Source organism: Phanerochaete carnosa (assembly GCF_000300595.1).
Source record: "Phanerochaete carnosa HHB-10118-sp unplaced genomic scaffold PHACAscaffold_3, whole genome shotgun sequence".
NCBI classification, from domain to species: Eukaryota; Fungi; Basidiomycota; class Agaricomycetes; order Polyporales; family Phanerochaetaceae; genus Phanerochaete; species Phanerochaete carnosa.
In genome coordinates, this window is record NW_006767630.1 from 719,678 (window position 1) to 736,580 (window position 16,903).

The window sequence follows — 16,903 nt, forward strand, 5'->3', positions numbered from 1 at the left end:
CCTCGTATAGGACCTATCTGATGCGATCAGCGCGTCGCGGGAGAAGCTGCGTAGCGAGATAGCTACACCCGCCTCCGCTACCGACACGCCGCGGCACCCTTCAATCGTGTTATTGCGCTGTAAAGGTGGACATCATTGTTGACAGAAATCTCTAATACGCCGGGCAGCGTACGACTCTGCGTCGATGCAGTCAATGGATAAACAGAGCGTGTACGTTGAGGAACTAGCTCCCGTCGCTGCCGCCTACTCATGGACGACGAATAGAAACGAAGCTTCGTCGACGAATGAGACGTGCCGCCTGCGGCACGACCTTAGATGTTCGTGCTCGTATGTCGGAGGAGTGGCACCTTCGAAGAGATAAAAAGCCTACTGCCGTTGTCAATGCACCGCCCCGTCTCCCGTCTGTCAGCAAAGCGCTTCTTATGTCTTACAAAGCTCACCATACAGGGTACAGTGGGCCTTGTAAGGCACATGCGGGTCCATTTAATCGTTGATCAGCCGAACCAAGTTCCACAATCAAGACTCGGCCGCAGACAGTTGGCCTTCAATCAAAGGTTTGGTGATGCAGTTCCCGACGCATTTGACCCTCGCTGTTAGTGCGCGGCACACGTCATACCTGGCATGATAGCTATCCAATGTGACTAACAGGCACAAGTAGTGTGCTCGTGTTATGCCCCAGATCTGGACAGTAAAATAGGCCCGAAGGGATGTGTCCCGCAGAATATGCAAGCGCACAGTGCCGAGATAAACCACTGCTAACTGAGGCGCAGAGATCAGCGGCAGCAAATTACAGCGTTACGGGGAGAGCGGTGCTCACATCATGTGGAAGCACCACGCTCGGTTCACCGAGGGTTTTTCCGCAAATCCAAGCTCAGAATAACCTTGACCCTCGAGGAAGGCAAGAATCATAGACGGAATAGAGCCGCGAGCTATCTGGGTATCCCAGATAGCTCGTGTCTCTATTTCACTTCTTCTACGGGCAGAATAAGACGTGCCGCTGTAAACCGAAGATTCACCACTGTTTTCCGAATGCGCTCTGGTACACTGAGACTGAGATACAGGAGACTGACCGGCGAAAAACTTGGGTGTAGCTGCATCTTCTCCCCCCTTTTTTCCCTTTCTTTTTCTTTTTGACACTTATCACAAGATGGGTGCCTAGCCAGGTGGACGATCCGAGATTGAGCAAATCAAAAAAATGTGAGCTTACCTGTATGAGTACCGGTGGGCTGATGGCTGTGTCATGAAGCTCCCTCGGGCGGAGGGCGCGCGCCTAGACAAAATTGAATGCTCAGCCATCTCCGCTGCGTAAAAGATTCGGATACAAGGGTAGGGTATGCCTAATCTAAGCCATACTATGGTAATGTAAGGATAGCTGTCCTCAGAAAAGAGGGGTAATGAGGCACAGCAGGGTCGACTTACCATCCAGTAGAAGCTACACCGACGTGAACAACCTCACACCAGCTTTCAGCTAATGTTCATACCGGATCTCGGATGTTCTAGCCCAAATTAGGACTAGTCTACAGTCAGTGCAGAACTGCACTAGCAGGTGATGCGGATAGCTGAGAGAGGAGAGGGGTCCTGTCGGTTTTGAGGTCAGGATCTATGCTACCAGGGATTTGACAGATATTTCCAACCAGATAGGTATCTTCGAGATGTTCGCAACAGTCGACGATTAGCTAGAGGTTGTCTTTCTGACGTCAATAAACGCATGTATGTTCTGGTGCAGTGCAGGTACCGAACGAGGAGCGTTGCAACTTGCATGCTCACATCGGAGCGTGGGCAAAAATCGTCAAAGAATTCCCACGCATATGTCACGTGACTGGGCTGGTTTAAGCGTGCGTTTGTTTTTGAATACTTTACTTTGTCCTCCGACAGCCATGACATGTTGGTATTCCAGTCGCCCATCGCCTAAAAAGCCGCATATACAGATTTAATTTCAAAGTTGGGCGTGGACTTCACATTGTATCTCCTGGTCCCGCATGACTGCTGCTCCGAGATGGCTGACAATCTGCCAGGGAAATCCATCAATCGTGAGGCGACGTCTTGCCCGCCGCGGCATTGAGATGTCCTTCCTGGGTGCTTTAGCATGAACGCTGATTGCCTGTGAAGCAGCTGACGAGTCAGCCAACCAGCTCTAGTGACAGTAGCGTTCGAGCTCGATATAACCTTCTCACAAGCACCGGTTATATCTGACAAATGTTTCACTAAAGCCGAACACCATGCGGTGCCTATCCTTTGAAGTCGGCTTGATGCTTGATTCCGACCGGTAGCCTTTGAAACGTCAACTCAGCTGACAATGCTCCATGCGCTGGCACAAGTATATAGGCTTCCCTCGATGCGCCTGCTAGGCTCACCCTCACTGAGGGTTCAAATGATTCTGGGCTGATGATGATGCACCTAGCACAATGCTCACGGAAAGTTCAATCGCTGGATCCACCACCGCGTCGGTGAGTGGATGCCCAACGATCATGAAGACTCCGCAACAAATTTTGATTCGTCACTTGCCGTGTCTTGGGCCACCGCATGTCTTACACCTCGACCTCGTCAATGGACAGATTCGCTTGGATATCATCCAAGAGCTTGCCGACGCTATACATTACTTTATATGACACTACTTTTTGGCCGGGTGTCTGGGAAAATAAATATCTGCTGTTTTATCTTACTCTCGTGTTGACAGTCCAAAAGGTGCCGGGTGCACCGTCAATGTACAACAAGGATTGAGCACTCGCTGAGTGCAACCAAGATACCTGTGTCCAGCATCATTCAACGCATACTCTACAGGATCTTTCGCTCTGCGGCCTGCTATGAGGGCTGATAGCGGAGACCTCGACCGTATCTTTGTTAAACCTGATTCTAAGCTGGAATATTTTAGAGGTTGTTGAATATCCGACTTCTGACCTAGACAAGCGGGTGTCTTGACGAGGTTCAGGAGGTATGATGGTGGAAGACGCAGTGAACAAAGGGCCAAAATCGGTTGCGGTGTCCGATTTGGTGATTTTCACTACCGCGAACGCCTCGAAGAGGTGAGATACAGATGTTCCCGGTGATAGAAGCTGTTGCTGGTATGGAAGAATATGTCCTAAGAACTTGAAGGCCCCATGTTGTGAAAGACTTCGCGCAGGCGGGGGATTCACGAGTAATCAAGGATAAATTCCTAAAATAATACTACATGTTCTTATATAGGTTATCTACTTTCTAATCTGGTCAGACCAATAAAATGTACCTTAGGAAGCTGAGACTAAAAGGAAACATAACGGGGCGCAGAGCCGAGAGTGCTCTGCGCGGGTCATATCTAAAACGGGCATGACAGATCCATATTGGGCATGACGGCCTAAGCGCGTCATGTCGGTATCTCTGCCGGCGCGGCTGATGCGCATCCGGCGCCTCAGATACTACAACACCCCACGACACTTTGCGTGATGGCAGTCATTTTATATCATAAACTTTGAGTCTCCTGCTCGCATATGTTGCAAATGTCACAGTTTTTACTCCACATAGAATATACTCCATTGTACTTGTTGGCGTCAGTTCATGCCTCTGCGCTATTCTCGCACCGTCCCGCCCCATCCACTTCTGCGCGGTCAATCTCTTCGTCCGCGGGCTCGTCGTCATCCCAACCACTCTGCAGCGTCTCTCCAATATTACCCAGCCGATTTGTTGGCTTTCTGAACTGCACCGCACATTGATTTTGCTGTAGATTAGTAATATGTGTAGAGTAATTCAGCACCTCCAGGTCGACCGTTCGTAGGTTAATCATGAAGCGATGGATGAGCATCGGAGGCTGCGTGGCGCGTTGATGAGTGCCAAAGCAGCTGACGGAGATTACTGTAGTGGGCCCACCAGAGTCTCAATAAACGATGCTACGGGTGACCTAATCTTAGATACAGCCTTAGCCGTCAGCCCATGCACTCATGTTGGCCCGGGAGACCTACCGCAAAATTGTAAGTTAGCAGCTGAGCTATATTTACTGCTAACAAAGCTCTATATTTGTTGCCATCCATGAGTCACGCTCGACTGGTCGTCTTTGTTGTTTTACTCACATGAAATAGACAGTGCCTGCGTGTGCAGCCGGGCCTCAGCACTCAGCAGTAGTAGCGAATACAACTCTGCATGGATGACTACTGACCGTCACGCAGTAGACACGTCGTTAGCGACACCTGGACGTTGACACTGCGGGCACGCCTCCAATTTCCGAATGTCTTGATCCACGTCAGAACAAGCACAATTGTGTCGGCAAGGATGAGCGAACTGCGGGTGATGTATATCACTAAGCAGGTGCCATCAGTGTCTATAGAGTGTCATGATTTGTGGTTACGACACACGTCTGCACGGTGATAGATGAGTATCGTAGACCAGGAACAGTGATATGCGTGTATCTACATGTTATTTGCCTGCACAGAGAATGTGAACTTTGTGGCGCATGTCGTGCCGAAGATCGGATCCGCGACGGCAGTGTACTTCGACATTGTCGCGGCGACCTGCACAGAAGTGTCAACTAGGAACGTATACGGGTATGAGCAGAGGCGACACCCACCAGGTTCGTTATGAACGGTACCATACTCAGCACGAACACTACTAGTGACCAGATGTGGCTCCTATTCCAGATCGCGAAGACGCGCAGGGCAGAAAATACTGGTGCGTGTAAGTTAGCAGGTTGGCTGGACTCGAGCAAACTATGTGAGGCGTACATGCGGTCTGAGCGTAGCCAATCAAGAAGAACACGGGGACCAGGATTGTAAGCGGTATGCAGCTGTGTGTCGGGTTTCAGTGAGCAGATTGTATGTGTAAGAGTTTCCAAACAAACTGTACTTACTTCTGTCAGAAGCATTATTTGGAACTGCTGTCATTAAACAATATTCGAGGCTTACATTGGGAGTTGTTGGCGCGAGTTCGAATATCACCGTGAGGAGCATGCACCATCTTACTGAGCCAAGTAGCACGGCAGATACGGTGACAGGTCTCTTCCACACCATGTCAATTTCATTGGAGATGGTAATCAAAAACTCGTAGACAACGAGGGCTGAGGAAGAGGCGCTGTGAGCCGTGGAATGGGAGGCAAAAAATGTACTCGCATGAGACAGCTCCCAGGATATAGTCCGTTACGAGGCTACCAATGCAGAGCGAATGCATGAGTATCGCGTCGTCAAGTGCGAACGGATTTTATGCTTACTACTGGGAGTAGATTTGAGAAATGGTCTGGTTTGACTGCTCTGACATTGCGAACATGAGGGTGTGCGGCGGAGTTGCATCTAGCACAGACTATCGCTCACTCAGTTTATAAGTGACTTGTATCAATATATGCTTCATGCCTATCAGACAGCACCCTGGCTCAGCGTCCTAGGAAAAGAATGAACGTCAGTAATGATCATCAATGTCTGCAGCCGGACAGTCCGCATCGAATAGAAGAGACAAGTAGGACAATCGATATCCAGCGAAGTTGATGTAGAAACGATCCAAGTATTCCGAGAACTGTGCACGGTTGATTGGGGCGCAGAATATCCTTTTGGGACGGCCACCATAAGAGTAGCGTACGAGTGAGCGTTACTTACAGTGCACATACCTGACCCAAGCTTGACTCAGACACAGTGGGCTCACACCCATACAAGGGCAGACCAAACTATAGCTGTGGGAAGATATCTTTCATACACCATCATGCACGATTATCACCAGCGGCGTTTCATTGGATCTAAGGGCTTCTGGGATGGCGAGACAGCCTATAGACGCAGACAGAAGGTGGTTCTACTGTGAGCAAGGGCTATGCCGAAGAAGGCTAGAGCTTGGAACGAACCTCTCTGAAATGAAGGTACAGTGAAAGGCAGTTCATATGTTCGAGATTAGAAGGAGATGGAATCTTCTGTTCATGTTTCTGGCCCATGCTATCTGCTTCGCCTCTATCTTCTGGAGTGCCCAGTTCCAGCATGCATCACTTCGGAAGATGGAAAAACATGATAGCGCTGCAATACATTGCGTGTCATATGGGGCTTTCGCACCTATTACTCAGCTCGAGACCATTCATTCGCCAAATCCGTATAAGAATGAGTGTACTGTAGAGGTTTATATGTGCCGAAAGAACGTGAGGGCAATGTGAAGTTCATTCCGACGTGAAAGAGCGAGTCCAACTCATGTCAAACGGTTACATAATTGCAATGACCTCATACTAATCCGAAGCGTCGGCCAATCCGGATGTTTGGTCCGCGTGGAAGTCGGCTGTATGCCGACAGCACCAGTCAAGTGATAGAACGGGAATCAGCTTCGTCGTTGTTGTATGAGCTCGGAAATATAATATACATGATTCACGACGACCGCCTTTTCCGGACATTGCTTGTATCCGAATTTCTTGACCTGCACCGCCTCGGTGAGCTCGCCCGATCGCGTGTCGCATCGCGACTGGCGCAAGGTCATTCGACGGTCCTCTGCCTACGTCTCTTCCGTTGGCTACGGCTACACTTTGTCAACCCACAAGGCTGACAGCTTTTTCAACGGGTCCACTGTTCTTATCCCGGCGTCCATGGAGGAGCTGCCTGGGGTCGAGCTTCTGCAGCTTTTCCAAGACCATCTTTCTAGCCGCGATGAGCTCTTTCCGCTGGACCCTGCCTTGTGGCTCACATTCAAGGGTTGAACGTTGAGCCTCCGACGCGCTCTTGGTTTCTGGCGCGTCTGCACGCTGTGGTTACGTCGCTGGACATCTCGGGCCACTCTTTGCGCGCGGGTGGTGCCATGTTCTATGTGGCGTGTGGCTGGCCGGATGATCGCATTGAGGCGCTTGGCCGCTGGTCTTCCGAGGCTTTTCGCATCTACATCTGGGAGCATCCTGTTACTGTACTGCTCCATACGCTTCTTTTCGCCCGTCGTCCATCCGGCACGCGTGAACACCCTTCTTCTCTCTCTCACTACCTGCGCTGCCCTCCTTTCTACACTTCATAAGTGTTTTACCGGCGGTCATTCATGCAGCGCATGTACATGGAACGCACCGATCGGTTGTAGAATAAAATTAGTCGCCGAGATCTCTCGGCGGCGGTTCCGGCCTATCTCACGCTGTCCCCTCGTTCTCGCAAGAGTCCTAGCACGAAGATGGTTTGATTCGACGCGGAATAGGATTTATGTCGAGTATTCTGTTTGCTCACTTTGGGCGTGCGCTCTTTCTGACCTACCGAAAGCGATTATACGGCATCTCCCGGGATCATTCGTATAACGTGATCTGTATTTCCATGTTGGGTTATCTGTGCCTCGACCATGATGCCTGACATAATGTTTCCGCCTCCGTTGCCTAGAATGTCGGTCTCAAGGTCTTGAGCTTAAGCCTCAATATCAATATTCAATAACGTTCAACGTCAACCCTCATCTTCCCCTCCGAGCATCAACCTCGCCTGTTGACCTGGCTTCGAAGCGCGCTTCTCTCAATTTTGGCTGAATGATCCGGAGTTTAGTACTGCGCCTCCACAGACGACTGTTCCTTTTCAGCAGCAGGGACTCACGCTTACCGCGGCCTGCAGGGCGCTTTCTGTATTTGAACTGCTGCAGTATCTATAACATCTAGAACCTTTCTCTCAGGACGGTGATTACGCGTGAGGCGTGCCGCATGACAACAAAAAGCGCCTAGCAAGCCAATCTGTTCCACAATTGAACCATCCACCATGCACTTTCAGGTAAACGTTTTCCGTCCAATCGCCTCTGCGGTCAGCAGACGATTCTGCGGTTCCTTCTGGGACGTAATCTTGTTCAAAGCCACTTTTGCCGACCAATCCTAGTCATCGATGCCGGTGTTCGTCCTCTTGTTCTGGTGCTGTGTTCCGCCAGCGAACCTTCGGAATGAGTTGACGTCGCTTCTGTTCTCGCAGGCATATTGGCCGCCTTAGATGCCGCTCCCACGCTCCTTTGCATTTGCCCACATCACGGTGATACTTACTGGCAAAGCGTAATGGTAGTGAGCCCTCTTCTCTTGTACGCATTGACAAAAGCCCATAGTCTTTAGCGCAGCGCTAATGGTTATTCCGACCGGGAGGTCAACCACAATAAAGATAGCCGCCCGCCTAGCAAACACGACGTTCTTGTACACTGGCTGGACAGAAACATCGCGCATGCAGAGCATCCCGATCATGCTCATCAGGATTTCCATCCCGTTATCCAAGAGTTCCAGCGCTTCATTGAGGGCGACCCAGTCATCTACATGGGATTTCACCAGATGTTCGAACAGCTTCCGAATAGACCGCCCTATGATAGAGATCCCACAGGAAGATCTCAGGTAAGCCATAATTTTTTGGCTTGGTTTTGTGTAGTAGAAGATTGATGTCTGCGGTAGATCGGTGACTATAAGCTCATGCTGAAACTGTTCAACCGTATCGTTGTCACCGCTCCTCCCTATGAAGACCACCTTTATGTTGGGTTCCCTATCAACGCCATCTTCAACTGGCCCATGGGAACGCCAGCTGGGCTTGCTATGTTCACCAACCCAAGGGTGAACCAGATGCTCAGCAAGATATTCGATGTCTGGTCCGCCTTCCTTACATCTCCCGACTCCCGTTACGTCCTCACCACCGAGGACGACGGTTGGTTTGGACCCAGGGCGAGTGAGAAGATGCCGAACTTTGCGGAGACGTACGCCTGCGACCCGAGCAAGGACTATTACGGCTTCACATCCTGGGACGATTTTTTCACTCGAGTTTTCCGCCCGGGCGTGCGTCCGGTAGCGTTCCCCGACGACCACTCCATCATTACTAACGCCTGCGAGTCGGAGCCGTACCGGATTGCGAAGAACGTGAAGGCGTCCGACAAGTTCTGGCTCAAGGGCTCGCCATACTCGCTCGAACACATGCTCAACGGCGACCCCTTCGTCAGCGAGTTCGCGGGCGGGACGGTCTACCAAGCGTTCCTGAGTGCGACGAGCTACCACCGGTGGCACAGCCCCGTCAGCGGCACTGTCGTTCGCGTGGCCATCGTTCCTGGTAGCTATTACGCCTCTTCACCCGCTTGGGTCCTCCCGAACGACCCCGATCCCGTCGCGCAAATGCAGTCGCAGGGGTTCATCACGTGTGTGGCCTGCCGCGCAATCGTGTACATCCAGGCGGATAATCCGAGCATTGGCCTGATGTGCTTCATGGCCGTGGGAATGGCGGAGGTGTCGACGTGCGAGGTCACCGTGAAGGATGGAGACAGACTGAAGAAAGGCGACCAGCTGGGGATGTTCCACTTTGGAGGGTCAACTCATTGCCTGATTTTCCGACCGGAGACGAAGGTAACGTTCTTGAAGGATTATCCTCCGGATTCCATCGTTCCCCTGAATGCCGCAATCGCTACAGTTAACATGTGAAGTAAATTGCGTCGACAATTAGTGCTTAGTACATTTAGCTGAAGGATTACTGTACTTTTACGACCGTACCGGATGTCACACGTCACACCGCTTTTCCGCGGACACCGCCAGTAATATTCTCTCGATTTATGGCGATTTTGGCGAGTTGTCGGAAAAACTCATTTTGGGCACTTTCATCCGGTATGGTCGTAAAAGTACAGTAATCATCTAGTGCGTTTTCGCGATACTAGTACTATACTTATTTGCCAAAAGTGGCCCTTCGCCGCCGTTTTCTGAGGTCGTGTGTCTCTCAGCAATACCGTATGACGTCGCGGTGGCGCCGGGATGGCTATGGCGCACCGGGGACTGCCGAAGGTGACGCTCATTACCGCAGCTCACTCAACTTCGACCTCTAGAACCACGTCGCCGGCCATGCATCGCTGCTTGCTTGTCTCAGAAATACTGAACATTATAATGGGCCACTTGTAACCACTCCATATGGCTTCGCTCACTCTAGTGCCAAGTATCTGTATCTAACACCTGTCGACCCCTAGTCTCCTGTAACATGTCAATTATTCGTGAGTGAGAGGAACAGCACTTGGCAGATCACGTGATTAGACAAATATGGCCAAACAAAGCTCGAGACCCGTCGCCTTGCCACCTCGCCTTTCCCTGTCAACTCGGCAAAAACCACGACACCGTTGCATCTTCTAGCTCCTATACTTACGTCCCAGATGCGCATTCATTAATATTCATCCTCCAACTTTTGCGCGAAAGCAGCTCGCCACAGTTCTCTCAGTCGCTTCAGGCCGACTACTCTGGATGCGCTGGGATTTCTGGTAGTCTGCTGTCAGTTCCGCCTTTTGTCGCTTCTGGTCAGTCTACCTGGGGCTCTTCGCGACTCCTGCACCCTACCACTGGGACCGAAAATCTTCTCTTTGATTACTGTGCCAAGCACTGCCAGTATGGAGCCTACCAGATTGCGACAGACCGGTGCGCTAATATTATCATACAGCATGTCCAAATTTCGTCAGTCTCACTTTGTTTTCGGACAGTCAACGGCAACGTTCGCTGGCACAGATGCTTAGCGCGGAGACTGGCACGTTTACGTACGGCTCTTGGCCAAGCGATGTGGTGCAGAAGGAGCTTCTGCTCTGTCTGAAGACCCCAAGTCAAGGAGTACGTTGAAAAGGCGAAATGAGGTATATGGCACTGTTCTCGGTAATCCAGGCGGTCTCGGGCTTGGCTCTTTGGTCCCTGGACCCAGTGTCCCACTGAAGGAAATAGCGAGCCTACTTGCGCTTAGTGGATCGATTAGGAAGGACAAGATGCATCTCTGTATGTCATTCCTCACTTATTTGAGCTGACGTCCATGAGTAACTTCTGGCCTCGGGGTTGGCTCACCTAGCCTTGAGAAGCGCGAGGTGTTCTCTTCCATGCTCAGCTCCCCGATCCTTATGTCTCCGCCTCCGATGATGCTCAGTTCTCCGGCTGTTGGCAAATTCAAGAGCTGACTCTTAGACCTCTTTCGCTGGAAAGTGCAGTCGTACGTGCTATATTCGACCGACGTCGTCGTGACAAGCCGGAGCAAGGCCTGGTAACTGCTCCAGGGGCTCAGTATCTCGTTGCTCGAGGACTACCAGCGGCGCGCTCTCAAGTGCCGTGCGGATGACGTGTACGGGCACGGAAGCCTGGCGCAGAAACCGACGCGTCTCCGCGTCGAGGTGCACAGGGTGTGATGGCAACGCTGTGGCTTGCGCACCAGATGATCCGATATCGCCGCAGATGTCGGCGGGACGCAGTTGGCCGCAGCTCGAACGACCGCACAGGTACGACACGGTGATTACGCTCGTGCTCTGGAAGGGCTCAGTTGCGGCGTCTAGGGCATATGAGAAGCTCGATGCACTGCAGAGCACGGGAACGTCGGTGGGGGTGGGACGCCGAACATCGATCGGCGGCTATGGGGTGAGAGGTTTAGGCTGCGTCTCGGGACAACCAGTATATTGAATATTAGCTCAATATCAAGAACACTTTGCGAATACCGCTACATATGATTCGTTCCGACCCTGCCGGATCCTTCAGTGATGCCTTGCGTGTGGCGTCGCGAATAAATGCGTCAGTGTGTATGTCATTTCCTCTTGGTGTAATTCAGAAACATCCACAAGAGCACATATCATCGCAGGTAGGAGCTTATATCATCGATAGATCTTGTAGTCAGCGATTAGTTGATGTGCCCACAGGCGATCATCTTGGCGGCAGAAAGACCAATCCCGTGGCGCGCACCATGCAGTTCTTCGGACCACCTGGCCTACAGCCTGCTGGGAGATGGATCGCAACTGCATGTTCACTAACGTGTTCGTTGTTTGCTGTGGCGAACTAAAGCTAGTCAAAGACACTGAACAGGTCTTTTTCCTCAGCTGATGTCGGTGCTCAAGGCTCTGTTGATGCTCCCGACAGGTCATTTAAAATAACATCAATGCAGTTGTCATGGCGCTTTGTGAATCTTATCATCCCTTGTCTCATTCTACGATATCTCATGTGAGATATTATGTTTCCTGCGATCCTCTTCGAGCGATTCGCTCATTATCATAATGACAACTGCCTGTTCGTGCGGTGCGGCTGCTCCTTGAAAGAGAGAACGCTTCTCGTACAATTTCTGTGAGCAGCTCGTAGCCATGGAGTAACATCAATCTCTGTTCAAAACCACACAGAACACCCGAATGCTGGTGATATGCGCGATTAGACCGACTCATATATAGCTTCGGACGGGTGCCACTGAACGTAAGGCATCCCGGAGCTTCTTCCCAGACTGTTACACTTGCATTCAAAGCCCCCGGCACGATGTCCTCTGACTCGGTATTCGAAGCCTCACAGCTGTGCGTATCCTGCCGTAAACTATGTGCGTCAACTGACATGACGTTTTAGTTTCATTGTTAAGTATATGCTGTTTGCGACCCCAGGTGAAGTGCGGCACTGTCGGAAGATTCTGAATGTTCACACCGGAGAGTACAGCCTTGATGATATACGATCACTTGATCACGCTCAACCAAGAAGTCCGCACTGTGTGGCAACAGAAGTTCTCCCCTGTTTCTCTACTCATTATATCTACCCGATGGGTACTCCTTTAAGTTTGTGGGCAGTCATCACCTTACTTCCAAACAAACTACTCGTAAGTCACTATTTTTTCATGCGGCCACATCTGACATTAATGTTTCACACAGGTATGTATCACATATTCCGACCTGAAAAGCGCTGACGGCAGAATTCAGTGCAGCTGCAAAGCCGCTTTTGTGATAAGCGTAGTCCTCGAGCTTGTAGCGCTCGTGCAGACTGCCAGTAAGTACAATGCATCACAGCCATCTCGTGTGCAACTGACCGTTTCAAGTCTTCTCCGCACTGCGTGTGTGTGCAATATGGAATCAAAACTACGTCTTGTCCACAATTGTGCTAATATTAAGTCTCCCGCCTGTAATTACGAACGCCGTAAGTGTCTGAGCTCTTTGCAGAGCCCCAAACTGTCGTACTTAATGCTGATCACCCTTCAAGTATTCGTTGAGCCGTGAATCTATAGAGTATATTCCTTTCCAAATTAGTGTTTGTATCGGAGTCTACAGCCTTCCTAGTGATGCATACGATACCATGTAAGTCTACTGCCTTGCCCTTTTCCAGTGTACGCCTCAGTCTGAATTTATCAGCTGTACGTTTCTACTGCATAACCTGTCAATTCAGCCACATTTAATTGCCGCTGTGCCACAGTAATCCTCACCACCTGCGTTCCAATGATTTTTGCAGACTTGCTCGTCGTAGTCATGACATGGATGAAGACTTACCGCCAGTACAGAGAAGCAAGGTCGTTGGGTATCAAGTCTCCGCTTGCCATACGTCTCATCCATGATGGTAAGGCCTTCTCTTTGTATCAGCAGCGAACTTGATCCCTATTAATTGGTTCTCTTAGGCACGGTCTACTTCCTGTAAGTCTCAGCCATTAAACGCCTCGTTATGCCTCCGTCGTTCAACCTATAGCCACCGGCAGTATTCTACTAGTCCTGAATATCTCTCAGATTGTGTCTTTCTTCTTTGTAAGTGGTCCACCTCTTAGCACCACTGGGTATACTGACCACCTAAAGGCTGACGTAAGCATTGTAAACTCATTTGCAAACGCAATGGTAAGTCTGCCGCCAAAACTTCTTGACCATCTGATATCCCAACGTCGTCAAGTCGCCGATTCTGGTCTGCCGCTTTATGATGAACCTACGGCTAGTTAACCGGGGCGGACCCACTACTTCCGAAGCCAGCTCGTCCCAGCAGCTGGCTTCGCTGCGCATGCCGACATTCAACGACGGCACAGCGCCGAGTTTCATGACCAACATGGGCGAGCCCCTGTATTACGACCAGAACGACATGGGAGACGACGACGTACAAGACAGCAACGAGTAGATTGTATCCCCTGCCACACGTCTCGTCAAATATTTAATGATTGTACGGCGGGACTATCAAAAATTTGATGGTGTAGGGCATTGTTGGCGCGGGCTTCGATCTCTGGGCATATTTTTGTATTCGACTTGACTCCGTTTAATTTATGTAGAAGTGGACGGTGTGTAAGCCTGAGCGCTATCAGCACAAACGGCATGCGCTGAAAGCACTGAGGGCCTTGATTAAGCTAATCAGTCCCCTCTCCGTAACATAGTAGTCATGGTGTAGAAAGTTAGTAAGTGAACAAATCAGTGATTTGCACCCAGAGTCGGCTTCTTCCGCATAATCATTTCCACACTGGCGCCACAAAATTGGCTCCACAAGCTAGCCGCAAGGCTTCGGAGTAAACAATGCAAAGGACGGCATCACACGCTCTACCCTGAGAATCTGGCCCACATACAAGCTTTTCTCGGAACAACACTTGACAGAAAACAAGCACCGAACCTTTTCCTTACATCGGACAGAATGCGTCCTCGATGCAACGACGCTGTTTTCCTAACTATATAAAAATCTATGGTACTTGGTCTATAGGTAAATTGTCCTCGTATAAACTAGACGGCCACTAATCACTTCCGTGGAACACGAATGGCCACGAGCAAAACGCTTGTAACCTGTGCGGTGACGAATCAGAACAAGCACATGACAGCTAGAGACTTAAGACGACGCACCATAACAACGACGCCCGAGATCCATAACGCCTTCCCAAACGGCGACGGCTGGAAGCGGAAGATGAGCGCGAACCAGACGCCGCCGAGGTTGCCGAGGGCGCCGACGATGCCGGTCATGAGGCCGTTGCTGCTCGGGTTGCAGTGCGGGACGAGCGAGAAGTTCGCGCCGTTGCCCATCTGGTCGACGATCGCCGTGATGACCATGAGCACGATGACGACGGCGAGCGACGCGTCGTGCCGGTCGATGTACAGGCCCCACGCGAGCGACATGGCGCCCTGCAGCACGCCGAGGGCGAGCACGAGGTACTTCTTTCCCGGCACGCCGTAGTACCGGTACACGACGTCGCCGAGGTAGCCGCCCAGGGGCCGGGAGAAGACGTTGAGCAGACCGAATATACTGGCGAGCTACAGAGAAGGCCCATGTTCAGCCCTGCAGAAGACGTTCAACGAGGAGTGGTACTCACGTAGCCGCACCGTGTCTGGCCAAAACCTTTCGTCTCGTTGTACAGACCAAAGTAGACGTTCGAGAGGTTAGCGTCGATAGCGAGCTCGTACCCGAAGGAGCCTATGTACGCCAGTCCCGGGAGCCAAGTGAGTGGGTTCAGGAGAATGTCCATCGTAACCTTCCAAGACAGAGGCACGCTATCATGCCGAATAGAGGGCGGGCCTACGATGGTGGTCAGCATCAAATTTTGATAATTGCTTTGCGTCGATGCGCAACATACCTGAGGGCAGGGCGTCCGCAACATCCACTTTCACAGCGCCCTTCTTCTCATCAACCTTTTCGGTATCTGGCCTTTCATCCTTGAGTTTAGGCTTTTCCCGGCTAGTCTCGATATCATCGCTGACACGAGGCGTGCCGTCTGTGATCTCGGCGCTGGGAATCGATACGTTCATCTTGTGGCGGTCGGACCACTTGCCGTTGGGGTGGTCGGAGCCGACGAGCAGGGTGAGGATGGCGACGGTGATCAAGATGGGCACGGGTACGATAGCAAAGGCAGCTGCAGACTACGATAAGTGACGCGCTGATATTCCTTCATGAGCGGACATACCTCTCCATGCCGAATGGGGGCTGAGGCCGTCGCTGAGCAAGCGGTCGTAGAGGGCAGCCATGATGATGAAGGTGAAGCCGCCGCCCGAGTTGCCCCAGCCGGCGACCAGTGCGTTGGCGCGTCCGACAACGGACGTGTCGTAGAACGCCGTGGTCCAGGCTTGGCAGGGCACAAAGGTCCCACCGAGAATGCCTGTCGCGGCGAGATAAGAGCCGTGAGCACTGCAGGGTCCCAGGAGCGCACGCACCAATGAAGAATCGGATGACGTAGAGACCTTGCGCACTCGATACGGTGCCTGCGAGGCCGGAGGGAATGGCACCGACGATAAGCAGTCCGGCCATCACCTTACGGGGACCAAAGCCTGCAACGCGCCGGATAGCGGTCAGATTCCGCGCGGCAGCGTAGGAGCGTGAGAGAAGGGACGTACGATCAACGAGGGGGCCGACAATAGCGCGCACGACGAGAGTAGAGCACAGGGAGACGATGTTTGAATTCCCTGTAAGTACGGTGTCAGCGTAGTGGAGCGGCCCCAAATCTGGCATCCATACCGATTTGCTGCTGGGTGAGCTTGAGGTCGGTCTTCACCGCATCTGGGGTGAGCGGCGAGAACGCAAACCAGGAAAGGCTGCGGGGAAACCGTGGTCAGAGATAAGAATGCCTATCTCGCCGTACACCAGGACTCACAATGCCACCCAGAAACCGAGCCAGGAACTACATCAAAGCTGTGTCAGAGATCTGTGCGAGAGAAGCAGGGCGGTAATTAGCATTGTCAGTGACAACGATAAAGTCTCAAAGACTCTCTCTAGGTTTGCTGAGCCCTCTGTCGAATACTGCTAGGCTGGGCTTGGCCGTGGTCGAAAATTATCGTCCCTTGATACCGCGGCTTGCTGCGGCCGACCATCGCAGCCAAATTTTCGCCCTACAGATACCCTTATCTCTGCATACAAATCCAGACCGCCATATCGCGGTGAATAGTGGCTGTCGAGGTCAAAACGGCACAGCACGGGCCTTATCTCGCTGCCGCCCTAAACATGGGTCGAAACTCCACCGTTATCGCAAGGCCCCCGACGACTTCCATAGCGGGGGGTTACATATGCCGGGCATATCGTCAATTCAACGCTTCGATTCGGTTGCCTTCGTCTTCGTTAGTTCTCTGAGCGACGCTTCTGCAGCATGGTGTACTCCCCGTTCGTGCGCAACCAGCGGTCCTCAACTGTGCCGGCAGAGAAAGCAGATGCATTCGACATCGATGCTGCTGCCCATGTCGGCCAGCCCGAGAAGCTCTCGCTTTGGGAGCGGTTGACAACCGTGAGGATCAACCCGGCGAACAACAAGTGCACGACGCTCCCCATCCTCAAGCTCAACAACCCTTATTCCATCAACTTCCATCTGTAATTCTGTCTCATACTTTCTGAGCGCGAGAC

At 51.7% G+C, this 16,903-nt stretch overlaps 5 protein-coding genes across 5 annotated transcripts; 3 read left to right on the top strand and 2 right to left on the bottom strand.

Moving 5' to 3' along the window:
* Positions 1-3,516: 3,516 nt before the first annotated feature.
* Positions 3,517-5,106, bottom strand: PHACADRAFT_251322 (uncharacterized protein; the record flags this gene model as incomplete). Its single annotated transcript, XM_007392893.1, has 12 exons — positions 3,517-3,781; positions 3,841-3,876; positions 3,910-3,981; positions 4,041-4,056; positions 4,123-4,267; positions 4,323-4,324; positions 4,381-4,478; positions 4,535-4,632; positions 4,689-4,750; positions 4,814-4,815; positions 4,869-5,020; positions 5,073-5,106. Coding segments are annotated over 10 exons (681 nt in total), but the record flags the coding sequence as incomplete, so codon positions are not given.
* A 2,546-nt stretch (positions 5,107-7,652) lies between these two features.
* Positions 7,653-9,360, top strand: PHACADRAFT_206501 (uncharacterized protein). The gene is made up of 3 exons (XM_007392894.1): positions 7,653-7,924; positions 7,973-8,242; positions 8,300-9,360. The coding sequence occupies exons 1-3, from the start codon at positions 7,919-7,921 to the stop codon at positions 9,305-9,307; spliced, it is 1,284 nt and encodes a 427-aa protein (XP_007392956.1). The 5' UTR covers positions 7,653-7,918; the 3' UTR covers positions 9,308-9,360.
* A 1,316-nt stretch (positions 9,361-10,676) lies between these two features.
* PHACADRAFT_251326 (uncharacterized protein) lies at positions 10,677-11,708 on the top strand. The gene has a single exon (XM_007392895.1). The coding sequence runs from the start codon at positions 10,955-10,957 to the stop codon at positions 11,291-11,293; it is 339 nt and encodes a 112-aa protein (XP_007392957.1). The 5' UTR covers positions 10,677-10,954; the 3' UTR covers positions 11,294-11,708.
* Positions 11,709-13,095: 1,387 nt separating this feature from the next.
* Positions 13,096-13,732, top strand: PHACADRAFT_206502 (uncharacterized protein; the record flags this gene model as incomplete). Its single annotated transcript, XM_007392896.1, has 5 exons — positions 13,096-13,183; positions 13,242-13,257; positions 13,320-13,365; positions 13,414-13,452; positions 13,505-13,732. The coding sequence occupies 5 exons, from the start codon at positions 13,096-13,098 to the stop codon at positions 13,721-13,723; spliced, it is 408 nt and encodes a 135-aa protein (XP_007392958.1). The 3' UTR covers positions 13,724-13,732.
* A 425-nt stretch (positions 13,733-14,157) lies between these two features.
* Positions 14,158-16,885, bottom strand: PHACADRAFT_206503 (uncharacterized protein). The gene is made up of 10 exons (XM_007392897.1): positions 16,358-16,885; positions 16,164-16,190; positions 16,028-16,104; positions 15,907-15,975; positions 15,727-15,840; positions 15,480-15,671; positions 15,153-15,428; positions 14,892-15,094; positions 14,428-14,832; positions 14,158-14,370 (listed from the first exon to the last, which is right to left on the bottom strand). Exons 1-10 carry the CDS (start codon positions 16,378-16,380, stop codon positions 14,326-14,328), a joined length of 1,431 nt encoding a protein of 476 aa, XP_007392959.1. The 5' UTR covers positions 16,381-16,885; the 3' UTR covers positions 14,158-14,325.
* Positions 16,886-16,903: the final 18 nt, after the last annotated feature.